This window comes from Diceros bicornis, chromosome 18 (assembly GCF_020826845.1).
Source record: "Diceros bicornis minor isolate mBicDic1 chromosome 18, mDicBic1.mat.cur, whole genome shotgun sequence".
NCBI classification, from domain to species: Eukaryota; Metazoa; Chordata; class Mammalia; order Perissodactyla; family Rhinocerotidae; genus Diceros; species Diceros bicornis.
Genome location: NC_080757.1, coordinates 59,727,274 through 59,741,745, shown reverse-complemented (window position 1 = coordinate 59,741,745; position 14,472 = coordinate 59,727,274). Strand labels below are relative to the sequence as shown.

The window sequence follows — 14,472 nt, the reverse complement described above, 5'->3', positions numbered from 1 at the left end:
AACAAAGAGAGAAAGAGAAAGGGAAGGGATGGAGAGATGAGGGGCAGCTACGATAACTTATGACACAGTATTTAACTACAAACTGTCAGCCCTGGGCAGGGTTGGGTTGGGGGGTGGATTACAAATCCTGTACTCTTCTCTGGAGGTTTGCTTACTGTTCAGGTACGGACAGAGCGACTCTGAAACCATTGTAGATGGACTATAGGATCGAGCAAGTGAGTGCGTTGACATTGGGAGCCAGGTTCTCACTGAGGAAGAAGGAGCATGCAAGCACGGAAGGAGGAAGGCAAGAAAAAACCCTGGGGGATCGACTGGAATTAGAGACGGGGGTGTGAACTCATGTTTCTAAAGCATGTGTATGTATGTGTGTGTGCATACCTCTGTGCGTATATGTGTATGTATGTCTGCATGTGTGTGTATATATGTGTATTCGTGGCATGTTTCCTGGCTCTGTCCCCCGAAAGAGTCAAGGAGCAAAGATACCCCAGAAGCCATGAGCACACCTAGTGCTCAGATCTTGGTCTCTAAAAGTAGCCAGGGCCCCTCAGAGAAATGGCTGACCCTGGAGCTGGGGCAGGGTGGGTAGAGATGATCCTGGAACATCTTGTGATGCCGGAAAGGGAGTCAGGGCTTAAAGTGAAGGGGCGTGTCACAGGACATGGAGCAGACTGAAGGGGCTTCCGCTGGCCAAATCTGGGACAACCTGAGCACCAAACTCACTCAGGACAGTAATACGTTACAGACCACTGGAAACAGGAGTCCACACTTCTGTGCCAATAACAGATGCATAAGCGAGGGGAAGGCAAGGCTCCTTCTCACGGTCAGGATGCCGAGGGCCAACTGGCCAACTGGAGGGAGAGCCGAAGATGGGGCTCACTCATCACTTTGCAGCCGCCAGGGTGAAGATGCATTTGGGCAAGAATCACCAATGAGACCAAGTCTGGGGGAAATGTCGCCGAGGAGCAGGTTGTCTGCTGGTCTCAAAACGCCTCCCCCGCCCCCATTCTTTATTAGCTACAGGGAAGAAAAAGAAATAGGGATTATGTAGTGGAGATATGGGGCAGCACCTGGACCAGGCAGGCGTTATTAACATCACCAGTGAGGGGCACTGAACCTCGTGCCTCCCGATGGGGTGCCCTGAGCTGGGCCCCACGTTCCCTGTGCAGGGCCCTTGCCAAAAACCCATCACCCCGTTTACTCATGAGGAAACGTGAGACAAACCCCAAATGAGGAGCCATCTCCTCATTTCTTCAAAAATGTCCATGTTGCCACAGACAAAGAAAGGCTGAGGGAATGTTTTAGATTAGAGGAGGCTAAGGAGACAGGACAACTAAATGCAGTACCTGGTCCTGGACTGGATCCCGCACTGGAGGGGAAATGCTATAAAGGATGTTATTTGGGTCAAATGATAAAATTGGAACACGGATGGGAGATTAGGTAAAAAGATTGCATCAAGGTAAATGAGTGAAGTGGATAACTGTGCTATGGTTATATGAGAGAATATCCTATTTTAAGGAAACATACATTGAAATGTGTAGGGGTAAAGGGCCATGATGTCTGTAACTCAAGTGGTTCAACTGCGTGTGCGTGTGTGTGTGTGTGGAGAGAGACAGAGAGGAGAGAGAGTGCAAATGATAAAGTAAAGGTATGTGGGTGTCCGTTGTACTATGTTTATTTGTATACTTTTTTTTAATAAATTTGAAATTATTTCTAAATAAAGTTAAAAATTAAAAAGCTAAAAACAAACAAACAATGCCATAGTTAAAGGAGAAAAGCAAATGACAAGGAATGAATAGCCTCAGTATTTACAAAACTCCCACAAATCAATAAGAAGATAATTATCCCCAACGGAATAATGAGTAAAAGACCTTGTTGGGGTTTGAGGGCCTTCCTAATAACACTCCTCTTCTCCCGCCGGCATCCAAGACCAGCTGAGAAAGACAGAGGGGCCGATAGAGGTCCACTGCCCCGGGGTACTGAAGCGGCTGGAGGGGAGGAACCTAGGTAGGTCCACTTCTATGGAGCCCAGAAAAGCCAGACCTGCCCCCAGATGTAGGCCGGTGGGCGTCCTGCCTTGGGGTCCCCACTACCTCCTCCTGCAGGCTGCGGCAGCGCGTGGCGGCCAGCTCCTTCTCCCGCAGTGCGTTGCTGTAGTGCAGCGAGAGGCTGAGCATCTCGTCCTTCAGCTTCAGCACCTCGTGGAAGTGGGCGCTGACCTCGCGCTTCATGCGTCTGTGGTCGGCCTCCAGCTGGCACAGGCTCTCGGTGCGGTCCTCGGCCTGGCCCAGGCGCTCCTGCAGCCGCCGGCACTGCTGCAGCAGTGCCTCCTTCTGCCCCTTCTCCTGGCTCAGCTCCTCCTGCAGGCTGCTGATGGCCCCCGCCAGGCACTCAGTCAGCTTGGACGTCTCCATGAGCCCTGCGGGAGAGGGGCAAGGGGCCCAGGCATTGCCACCACGGCTTTTGCTCCTTATCCTCCAGGATCCTTGCATCCTGTGCCCAGACTCTCAAGCAGGGCCCCCCCACCTCAATCTGTTGGTCTCCTTAAAAGCTTTGGGGCTCGACCAGACTTGATATTTTGGTTAAATAAATAGCATAACTCGAGATTTTGGTACAAGGATTATCCACTCTCAGCTTCCCTGTGGGACCCAGCTGTTCAGACACAACTCCCCACCTCATCAGCCAGGACGGGCTCAATGCTAACTCATTTTAATGTCATCCTAAGGAAAAACACAACCAGGAATATGAATCTGTCTAATAGAACTCTAAATAACATAAACATGGACTCTGGTGCCAACAGGCAGAAAAGTTTTCTTATTCACAGTTTTGAGTGATGTCCTGCTCCTTTGAATACCTAGATCTTTCTACAGTTCCTCCAGGGAAGCCTTGAATTAGTCAATTAATGGAAATGGCCTTATCTCCCACCAAGCTTTACTTAGCCAGCAGAGCAAACGCACAGAAGGCTGCAGGCTCCACTCCTTTTCCCCTCTGGCAGGGGCCTCTCCATCCATGGTCTCCCCACTAGGGCAGACCCCAGGAATGGGCTGCCCCTCCACCTCAAGCACATGCCACCTGGCAAGGTAAAGGCCACCTCAGGAGCTTTTCTAGGGAAAGGACATGCTTCATTTTTGCCCATGCCTCTCAAATGCAGATTCTGCGCCTTCGAGAGGCCTCCTCTTGGTGCTAGATAATTAGGGACACACTTTTTCCTTTAGAACCCAAGGCCATGGGCTCCTTCTCCTACCCACCCCCACTATGGTTAGTGGGGGGGAGGGGGGTTTCCTCTCCCGCAGAGTGATGGGCACAGGGATGGGGAACCTCTGCCTGGAGGGAGCAGGGAAAACGTCTGGAACAGCATGCAGCCAAGGCGTGCACCCCCCCACCCCCCTGCAGGTTACTGGGAATGAGAGGCTGCGGAGAAGCCCCCACCAATTCCCCAATCAAAGACTGAGCTCTCACCACTGAAGTTGTTGAAGTCCACGTCAGGCTGCAGCCCGGTGACAAGGGTGTAGACGTCAGGGTTGTGGAACTTCAGGCTCTCCAGGAAGGCGATGGCCCCGTTCTTCCCTCGAGTCCTCAGCAAGTCCAGCAAGTGCCCTTGGGAGAGAGAAAGTCTTAGCTAACAAGGCGCTGGGCAGCCTGGGAGGGCTTCCCCATGAGGGTGGCGGGATGTGGGGACGGGGAATTCTTGTGCATCTAGGAATGAGGACCCCTGTGGAGGGAGCCCTCACTACTCTGGGAGGATCCTTTTATTGATGTGATGAGTCAGTCTCGAGAGGGCTGAGGCTGATATTTCTTGAGCATCTACTATGACCCAAACTGGGGATAAAGACTAAGGAAGATGATCCTTGTTCTCAAGACCTCCCAGGCATGTTGGTGGAGGCATGTAGACATGTGTGTATAAAGTGCGTGGGAGGAAAGAAGCAAATAGCAGAGCCCCGGGGCCTGGGTCCCAGAGAGCCTCGGGGTCTTCCAAGCCCCCGCAGATCCCAGGGCTCTCAGTTTGAATTACTAGGTTGGGTTCATTTCTTCTGTATTTGAGACTCATAAGGCAACAGGCACAAATAGTATTATGTTAAAGCTACATACATATATTTACATCTTATAAAGAGTAACTCATTCAGTTCTCCTAACAACCTGATGTGGTGAAGCTGTTAGCTTCCCTGTTTTTGAATGAATAAACACAGCTGGTCCGACCGTCGGGGTCAGCTCCAAAGACATCTAGAGGGGGTTGAATGGTGGTCCGCCAAAGGATACATCCACCTGGAAACTGTCAATGGGACCTTATTTGGAAAAAGGGTCTTTGCAGATGTAATTAAGGTAAGGATCTCAAAATGAGATCATCCTGGGTTATCCAGATGGGCCCCAAATCCAATGACAAGTGGAGACACAAAGGAAGCCATGTGACGACAAAGGCCGAGATTAAAGTGATGCAGCCACAAGCCAAGGAAGGCCTAGGGCCGCCAGCACCTGGAGGAGGTAAGGAATTTCCTCGCTAGAGCCGTCAGAGGGAGCACGGCCCCAATGACACCTTGCTTTCAGACCTTTGACCTCCAAACTGCGAGAAAATACATTTCTGCTGTTTGAAGCCACCCAGTTAGTGGTCATTTGTTTCAGCAGCCCTGGGAAACTAATAGTGTCCTCAGGTCTGGAACTCAGGTCCCCTCGGTATTGTTCCTTAAAGTCCCGCACTCCCTGCCCTCACACGGGGCTTCACAGCACAACCTGTGTTGAGCCAGCTCGGCAGAAAGGGCCCGCCGGAGCCGTGGTGGCCAGGACCCGAGGCCAGTGGCCATGTGCTGGCCCAGGTCCTCACCGGCTCTCATGGCGGTGTTGGTGAACCTGGGGCTGTGCAGCACCTCCTCCTCGTCCAGCTGGCCCAGCACCTTCGCCTGGCGCAGGTAGGGGGTGAGGCGACTGGGGCAGATGCTGTGCACAATCTTGTAACGGTGGCTCTCCATCATCTCCCACAGCATCTCCTCGCCCAGGGCTGTCAGCGTGGAGTCCCTGCGGCACAGTTCCGCCATGACTGGGGGCCTGACCCCTGGATGGAGAGGGTAGCAATGGAGGGCTGGCATCAGTGACATGGCTTCCGGGCCCGGGGAGGTCTTTCCATTCAAACCCCCTTTCCCCACATCACTGGTAGGGAAGGAAATGACCAATTCAGAGAGGATGATGACACCTGCCTTGGCCCTGCTGTCCCACGACCAGCGAGAGGGGACTATCCATCCTTATCATTGATGTCAAGTCAATTCCTCTACTGGGGACAGAGCAAGAAGAACCGGGTTTCTTTCAGTTTCAGGAGACTGGATTTGCCTTTAAAAGACAGGAAGCTGCCTCTGCCCAGGAAACTGATTGACCAGATTGGTCTAGAACATGCATTCTCCACGCGGTGATAGAACCCGCAAGGGGGTGAAAATTGGTTCCTGAGCAAAAATTCTAACTCTTCTATGTATAAAGCACAGACGTGCATACACAGATATACATTACACCTGCGAAACTAATATTTCAGGGGAGGGCGATTAGGGAAAAGTTGTTTAAAAATGCTCCCTAGGGGTGATAATGAAAGAAGGGTGGAGAAACCCTGCCCTAGCATCAACATGAAGGTTTGGACAATCAATCCCGCAACCCAACAACCAGAGGCGGTGCCCACAGTCTCCATCACAGGGCTTGGGGGGCAATCTGGTGGGAAGCAGGGCTGGCAGAAAGGGTGCTTGCACAGAAAGCACTCTGCTTTTGCTGGGTGTGGCGGACATCTGTCATTTTTCACATGGAGGTAATGCCCCTTTATGAGGGGCTGGAGGACCCCGCCTTCTGGTCAGAAGCCAAAGTGGGCAGACATTCCCTCTCTTTGCTCCTGGCGGCTGTAATGCTGAGTACCTGCCCAGGTGAGAGCACCTGCCCAGAACCCCGAGCCCTGCCTGCACGGCAAGTGGAGAGGACTCCAGGCAGCGGGGCAGAGCCAAGGCGCACGCCCAGCACGGACATATTAGTCAAATGGTTTGTGGAGGCCATCATCTTTCGCAAACTGATCAGGGAGCAGAAAGAACACCTTTCCAACCGCAGGGCTTCCCTGGCTGCAGCCGTTTTAGAGCGACCTTTACAGTTTTGCCATATCCAGTGTACCCCCAGGCGCTGAGCCTCTAACACACGCGAGTCCCATGGCACCACCTGCTTTAACCTAACCTAAACAATAACATCAGTAAGCAGGGCTTGCCGTGCCAGTTATATCTTTTCCTAAATAAAGTTAAACTAAATAATTAGATATTAAAATAAAAAAAAAATTCATCTAAAATAACGGTAATAGTGCTGCACTTTGGAAATGCTGCTGTATACACTTGTTCCTGAAATGTTATTTTCATTATAACCAAGACTGCTGGCTTCTCCAGAGTAGGAACACGAGGATGCACAGGCGGAGTGGGACGGAGGGTGATTAGACTGAGGGCACGGCAGCCCCAACAAGACAAAAGGTGAGCATCATGGAGCAGGAGTAAGGGAGGAAGAGGCCCATGTCAAACCCCCGGAACGTCCCACCATGTTTTTTAAAATGCCCATAGATTTTCCTGAAAAATTCTTAACTTGAAAGACTTTGTTGCTTATTTGGGGGACATTTAGGAAGGCTGGCTGTCAGAGGCCACCTTGAAACTCCCCTGGAGGAATTCCTTGTGTAAGAGGTATTTCTTCCCCTGGGTTATAATTCTCAACAAGGAGGGTGTACTGGGTTGAATAGTGTCCCTCCAAAATTCATGTACACCAGAATCTCAGAATGTGACCTTATTTGGAAATAGGGTCTTTGCAAATGTAGCTAGTTAAGATGAGGTCATACTGGATTTGGATGGGCCCTCAATCCAATTACTGGTGACCTTATAAGAAGAGGAGAGGGACACAGGACACACAGAGGGAAGGCGGCCATGTGAAGATGGAGGCAGAGACAGGAGCACCGCAGCTACAAGCCAAGGAACGCCAAGGATCGCCGGCAAACAGCAGAAGCTGAGAGAGGCAGGAATGATCCTCCCCTAGACCTTGAGAGCGAGTGCGGCCCTGCTGACACCTTGATCTTGGACTTCTGGCCTTCAGAACCGTGAGAGAACACATTTCTGTTGTTCTAAGTCGACCAGTTTGTGGTACTTTGTTATGGCAGCCACATACACTCATATTGAGACACGTGGGAAATGTGTCAGGGGAGTGGCACTTTGTAATTTGTATATTACAGAACAATGTAGCACTAAAACAAGTGACTCTTTAGAGTAGTAGAGGCCACAAACCCTTGGCTGGCTGAGTGTGTGGGTTTGAAAACGGCCAGGTCTCTGAAAGGGCTGAGTTACATCAGGCCTGGGCAGAATCCGCTAGTCGGGTCACCAGCTCCACATCTGTTGGGATAAAGCACGCGGAGCAGCTCACTGTCAAAGCCCCGGCACGGCAGCTCTCTGGGGCTGCGCCGACTAGTCCAGAATCCAAGACCTTCTGTTGTGAGGACTAGAAGTCACCCGCCCAGCCTCCCACCCACGGAACACACCCTGGTGCCCCAGATTTGTAACGAGCCACCTCCCACAGCTGTGTTCCCGCCTGATCTCTCTCTCTCTCTTCCCTCCCGGCCCTGGCCCATTAATCCATCTAAAGAATTCTGAAACGTTTTTAAACTGTGGACTCTTTCAAGCATATAAGAAAAGTCCTGCAAATGAGAACGATTATCCATCTTCCCAGCAAGCAGCTCCAACCCGTCTGAACGCCGTGCACTTCAGATTCCTTTTTAGAGAAACGCATCGTTAGAGGCAGCTCACTCCTTCCGTTGTCCTCAGTCTTCCCCCTGCCCAGGTGTAACTGCTAGCCCATGTCCCGCATGTGTATGTGTCTGCAAATAATACGTAGCACTTTCTCATGATTCTTTGTGCAAACAGTCACTTTACATACACAATATTTTTACCGTTAACTGTAACTTTACATAAACAGTATCAGGCTGGACATGGCACTACACTCAGCCTGTTTTTGAGGTTTATCGTATGGATACATGCCTCTTGGAGAGGTCTGTACACTAAAAATGCTCAAAAACCAGAGCAAATCAATGCTTGCAATCTAAGAAAAGTGGGAAATGGTCATTGGCAGGTCCTGTCCCCGTGGACAGCCCCCCACAATCCACCCAGTGGCCTGGTCTACAGCAAGGAGGTACTCACCGAGGGAGCTCACACTTGTTTCCGCAGGAACTCCTCACAGTGGCATGGAATCTGGTGTCCCCTCTGTGGCCAGGTGTTGTGCTGGCCAAAGGCTACTTTCTCTGCAGGCTGCTGGGCCGGATGGGGCTGGGCGGGAAGATCCCACCAAACCAGTGCCAAGGTGACCTGATAGCTATTTGAAGCCACGTGACTTGCTGCAAAACTCAAAGTTTGGGCACCAAAGACTAGTGCAAGGGGAAAAAAAAAAAGACAAACTCTGATCCAGGAAATAATTTGACAGATCTTTGACCCCTATGGTTTACTCAGTAACTGTAGAAGCTTCCTTAGGGCTTGAAAACAGGTTTCTAGAAGGAAACTGGGCTTTGAACCCTAGAACACCAAGGGCAGCTGGTAGGTGCAATAGTTACCCAATGTGTCGTGGGCCCTTCTGGGACACTCACCACAGGGCAAGACCCCCTGCCACCCTTCTTCTGAGTCTCCTTACCCAGAGACCTGCTGGACAGGGGCGTGGATGGGAAAGGGCGCAGGAGTCTTCCTAGACGAGGGAGAGAGAGGAGCCAGCCTGAGAGCAGGAGTTCTGTCTCACAGCCCTTTGGCGGCTCCTTCCTGGTTTCTTCAGGGGAAGAGTTGATGGATGCTCACGAATCAGGGTTTTACGGGTTGAATTCTGTCCCCTCCCAAAAGATATGTTGAAGCCCTAACCCCCACTACCTGTGAACGTGACCTTATTTGGAAATAGGGTCATTGTAGACATAATCAAGATAAGGCGAGGTCATTAGGACAGGCCTTAAATTTGAAACGACTGGTGCCCTTATAAGAAGAGGAGAAGAGACAGAGACAGACTCACAGGGAGAAGGTCATGTGACAAAGGAGGCCAAGATTGGAATGACGCACGTACAAACTAAGGAAATCCAAGGATTTCTGGAAACCCCAGAAGTTCAGAGAGAGGCATGGAACAGATTCTCCCTGAGGCCTTCAGAGGGAGTGTGGCCCTACTGATGCCTTAATTTTGGACTTTTGGCCTCCAGAACTATAAGCAAATAAATTTCTGTTGTTTTAAGCCACCCAATTCATAGTGATTTATTATGACAGCCTAGGAAACTAATACACAAGGGCAAAGGGAATTTGAAAATCGGCTAAGTCCCAGAGTGCCCATCCACATCCAAGGATGAGCCGTCAACCCGCATGCTTGAATGGAAGGCTCTCGAGCTCCACCCGATAGAAGTTTGCATCACTGGAGTTCGACCATCTGAATCAGGATGACTTTCCACCCTGCATCAGGATCAGCTGTATAAACCACGGAGCCCAGTTCAAAGTGAAAATATGGGCCCTTTGTAAAAAATACTCAGAACTTCAAGACAGAGACAGCAGGGCGTTAAACCAAGTGCAGGGCCCTGGGTACAGGTTGCACACCTATGAAGCTGGCCTTGCTTTGCATTATCAGGCGGTCTCCAGGCCCCCACTAGTAATTTATGTCTAAATTCCAAGCTTGACCAAGTGATTCTTTTGAGATGATCATTGCCCTTCTGTGTAGTTCTCTTTTAAGCTCTCCTGGGGGAATAAGCATTTACTCTTAGCACCTAGGGGTGGGTAGGCTTGTCAAGCCTGGAGATCCCTGGGGAGGGGTGGAGCGCCAGGTGGGACCCACCTTCTCCGTGGCTGCCAGGCTGGTGGCCTGGGGGCCAGGACAGGGCTGGAGTCCAGACCAGCTCACCGTGTGACAGTGGAGAAATGGCTCAGCCTCTGGGCCTCCACGGCAGAGGATTCTCACTGGTCAACTACCCAAGGACCAAAGACAGAGGAGCGACTCCAGGAGCAGCCCTTCCATGCCAGATCTGCCCTGCGTGGTGAAGGCCATGGTCTTTGCCCAACTGTCTGTCCTTCTGGAAATGGGGCGGGCAGCAATAGGATCACATGAGCCCAGCCCTGGTGCCTGGCCAAGGGGACCTGGCCCTGGGATCTTTGCCCAGGATTTGTCTATGTGAGAACTAGGTCTCCACCCCTCACCCCCTCCTCAGTGGTGGAGGTGCAAAGATAAGATCCAGGAGACTTGCACACACACACTCATAGCAGCACGGTTCACAATCACCAAAAAGTCGAAACAACCCAAGTGTCCATCAACTGACAAATGGATAAACAAAATGTGGCCCAACCATACAATGGAATATTATTCATCCATAAAAAGGAATGAAGCACTGATACAAGCTACAACGTGGATGAACCTTGAAAATATTATGCTGAGTGAAAGAAGCCAGACACAAAAGGCCACATACTGTGTGATTTCATTTGTATGAGATGTCCAGAACATGCGAATCCATAGAGACAGAAAGTAGATTGGTGGTTGCTTAGGGTTGGGAGTGGCGATGGGGTTGGGGGTGGGGGTGATAGCTAAAGGGTATGGGGTAGTTTCTTTTCAAGTGAATAAAATGTTCTAAAATTGACTGTGGTGGTGGTTGCAACATCTGCGAATATACTAAAAACTGTTGGATTGTACACCTTAAATAGGTCAGTTGCATGGTATACGAATTATATCTTAATAAAGTTGTTTTTAAAAAGGTCACAGAACTGCCAGTGACCATGCCTTGTTTCCCCTGGTGGCCCCACTCCCTGCCAGGATGCAGAGAAGGGAGGGTGGTGAGGTGTCCTCTCGGTGACCTGGCCTGCCCCTGTCTCCCTGAGGCCAGCGCCAGCTGCCCTCGACGTAGGGGACCCCAGCCTCCTCTGTTCTTTCTTCTTTCTCTTAGCCAGGTTGGGCCTGCAGGAGCCCAACTGTCCAGAGCCCCCAGCCATGGGCGTCCTCTGCCCAGGAGGTGTGAGAGCAGCTGTGCGGTCTGCCCTTGGGATGCTGAGCATCCCCTGCTGGTCTCCTCTTTTCTGTCCTTACACTTGCTCATTGCAGCATACCTGTCCCCCTCAGCTGACTCCCGTGACCCCTGGGAATGTGCAGAGGTGTCTGGGGTTCCCCTCGTGCCTTTTTAGATGAGAACCACCTCCCATGGCTTCTCGGTCAAATTCAACATATAAAATCAGTCTGAATGGTAAAGGTGCTGAATGAAGCAGACTCACAGAACCTCTCTCCCCCAGTGCCTCGAAATATGAACCAAAAATTGTTTAAAAAACAAAAAAAAGCAGCTGCCACAAAATGAGGAAAAATGAAAGGTACACAACTTTCTGTCAAAAACCTTGAAAAATGGCAGACAAGCCCTGAAATGAAAGGAGTGGTGTGGAGGGACACGGGGCCCAGTGGCTCACGCAGCCCCCAGGACAGAACCAGGGAGGGGCCCAAGGCTTCTCCCCTGCTGCCCGTCCTGAGAGAAGGAAACTCTGGGGGAACCTGGGGAGGACGATGACAGCACCCCAGGACTCCCCGAGACGCCCAGTAGAGAAAGTTCTCCACCCAGCAGAGGGGAGCGACTGTCCTGTGCAGATATGAGGAAGAAAGCCCGGGCCCCAGGCTACACTGCTCACTGCGTGGTGAGCATTGGACCATTTAATTTCAGATCTAGGACTAAACCTTTGTGGGTACTAGAGTCCTAAAACCAAATACGAAGATTCTCTACTTTGAAAAGTAAAAATAATGTAAGCAATAGAAATCCGAACAGGTGGGCAGGGCGTGAGGGAACGTGGCGCCTGGTGTCACCCGGCCAGAGCTGGGGGTCCTGTCTCAAAGGAGGCAGGTCGATTTCATAGAATGTCTTTAACTCGTTATTGTTGTCTCTTAACCATAGCGCTATCTTAACCATAGCGGGGATTTTTAAGGAAGTAATAGTTCTTGTAGTTGAGAAACATCTATACCACATTCAGCAATTCCATCAGTACTTTAAAAATAATTTTAAATTTAAGCAAAATTAAAATTTTACTTTTTTTTTTTGTGAGGAAGATCGGCCCTGTGCTAACATCTGCCAATCCTTCTCTTTTTTTGCTGAGGAAGACTGGCCCTGGGCTAACATCCGTGCCCATCTTCCTCCACTTTATATGGTACGCCGCCACAGAATGGCTTGCCAAGTGGTGCGTTGGTGCGCGCCCGGGGTCCGAACCGGCAAACCATGGGCCACCGCAGTGGAGCGCGCGCACTTAACCGCTTGCACCACCGGGCTGGCCCCAAAATTTTACTTTTAAATCACGTAGAACATGATCCCATTTTTATAAAATGATGTTAGTGTATCTATCTCTCTAGCAGTCCCTCAATTTATGTACTTATCCATCTATCCGTCCACGTCCATCTGTCTATGGTTCAGTGTGTGTACGCTCGAATCCGTGGGACAGAAAGAGGGAGAGAGAGACAGACAGAGAAAGAGAGAGACAGAGACAGAGAGGGAAAGAGAGAAACAGACAGAGAGAGACACAGAGAGAGAGAGAGAGAGAGAGACAGAGACAGAGACAGAGACAGAGAAACGGAGACAGAGGAAGACAGACAGAGAGAGAGAGCAGGGAGACTCTGGAATGCTGTTCACCGATGCTGATATTGTTATTTGTGGTGGTAGAATTTCAGGAAATCTGTTGCTTTCTTCTTTTTTTGGTATTGATTAAACTTTTTAGAATGAGCAAGCACGGGTTCAATTAAAACCATAAAGTCATTACTTCAGAAAATAATACAAGTAATTCCATTGATCAAACAAGGATATGAGCCTCATCCAGAGGTGTTCGCCACAGAAAAGGTGCCCGTGGGTCCCAGATTGCCTGGGACACTTCCTGTCCTGACCTGATTATTCACTGTGCCCCCTTCTCTCTCCCAAGAGAAGCGGTTTGGGTGACAAACTGTCACAGGGCAGGAGGCGCAGGTGCACTAAGGCCCAGCCCCTCACGCTGCATCAGGGACACCTCAGTCCTGCGAGGAAAAGCCAGGGTAGGAACAGACCAGGGATGACAGGCGTTGGCTGAAGTAGGGAAAGTTCTGCAAAAGCTGGGGGAAGCGGGAGGAAGACATGGTTGGACTGGTCCTGCATCAGTGATGAAGGAAACTGTTTCTTATTCCCTGGACAAGATTTCTTAACCTTCCACTTAATAAAGGAGAGTGGAGCATCTTTATAAAACCCTTATGTTTCTCCCCAAATTTCTCACAAAACATCTACTTTAATATGCACCAAGCCTGAGCCTAGAGGTTCAAAAGCAGAAGAGAAACATGCCGGTCCTGAACTGTGACCCCAAAGGCCTTCCCTCAACTGGGGTCAGTGGCCCTGGATTAAGTTGGCTCCAATGAGTCAGTGACCCACAAACTCAGGCTCACAGAATATCAATTTTGTTTTTAGAAAATTACACTCTGGAGTGCTCTCTGGTGTCATACGATATAGTCGCCAAGGGGCCACATCGCCAGCCTGCAGCTGAAACTCTGGGAGCTCCAGACACTCAGGTCTCTGAGGATGCCCTCGTGACCAGGACTGGCTGGGAAACAAGCCCTGGAGGACTGCAGGTGCTTCTGGTGCTTTCCCTGGCCTGGTCCAGGGGGATGACAGCTGCTCTGGGAGGGTTTTCTAGTCTGACTGCCACTCCTGCTCCCACTTGCCTGCAATGTCTTGGACTTTTCTCAGACTCCCCCTCTCATCAAAGTGAACTCAGAAAGTCAGGGCCAGCTCACTCTACAAGCTGCCTTATCTGGGAAGCTGAGCACAGAGGTCTCTCCAGGACTCTCCAAACCCTAGCCAACTGCCCCCTCCAGCTCCTGGGACCCCCCCAAAGCTACATTGGGGTTTGGGTAAAAGTGGGTGTAGCCAAGCATTAGTCAGTCTATCCATTCTTCGTGCAATGAAACAGCTTACAATGGACCTCCTAATGGCAATAAAAAAATGTGGGAGTTTCTTTGCAACTCAGCCCTAATTTTAATAGGGGTTAGTCCTAATAGTAAAGAAAATTTACCCAGAGATCCCTAAGGATATTTTAAACTCCATAAAAGTTTTCTCCTAACCCTACAGCAATTCTAGAGAGAACCTAAGATCACAAGAGTCCTGAGCATCTAAGATATGGGTCCTCCTATTTGATCCCTTCCCACGTCAACCTTCTTCTCATACTCCAAGTCTCAGGCTCTTCTCTTGCCTGTGAAGTAGGGGAGAAGGAGAAAGTACACGTACACACACGCTCACACACACACACAGACACGCACATGCAGGACTCCAGAATAGGAAGGAATGAGTTAGAGAAAGCTTAGGGGAATCGATGATCCATAAATGTGATGGGTGAGGCAGATGGTCACCAAGCACAAAAAGAAGAGGCACTCCATGCACCCCTCAGCTAAAATCCCCCACCACGGTGCCATTTGAAATGTCTGGCTGTGCCCTTACTACCAACAGCAGGCAGCTGGTCTCACTTA

At 50.4% G+C, this 14,472-nt stretch overlaps 1 protein-coding gene across 1 annotated transcript in view; it reads right to left on the bottom strand.

Moving 5' to 3' along the window:
* Positions 1–10,697, bottom strand: part of CARD14 (caspase recruitment domain family member 14) — a 38,534-nt gene extending 27,837 nt beyond the window's left edge. The window contains exons 1-4 of the mRNA XM_058561808.1: positions 8,169–10,697; positions 4,814–5,041; positions 3,457–3,594; positions 2,091–2,416 (exon numbers count right to left, since the gene is read on the bottom strand). Coding sequence (XP_058417791.1) covers positions 2,091–2,416; positions 3,457–3,594; positions 4,814–5,024 — 675 coding nt within the window. The 5' untranslated portion in view covers positions 5,025–5,041; positions 8,169–10,697. The remainder of the gene's footprint in view (positions 1–2,090; positions 2,417–3,456; positions 3,595–4,813; positions 5,042–8,168) is intronic.
* Positions 10,698–14,472: the final 3,775 nt, after the last annotated feature.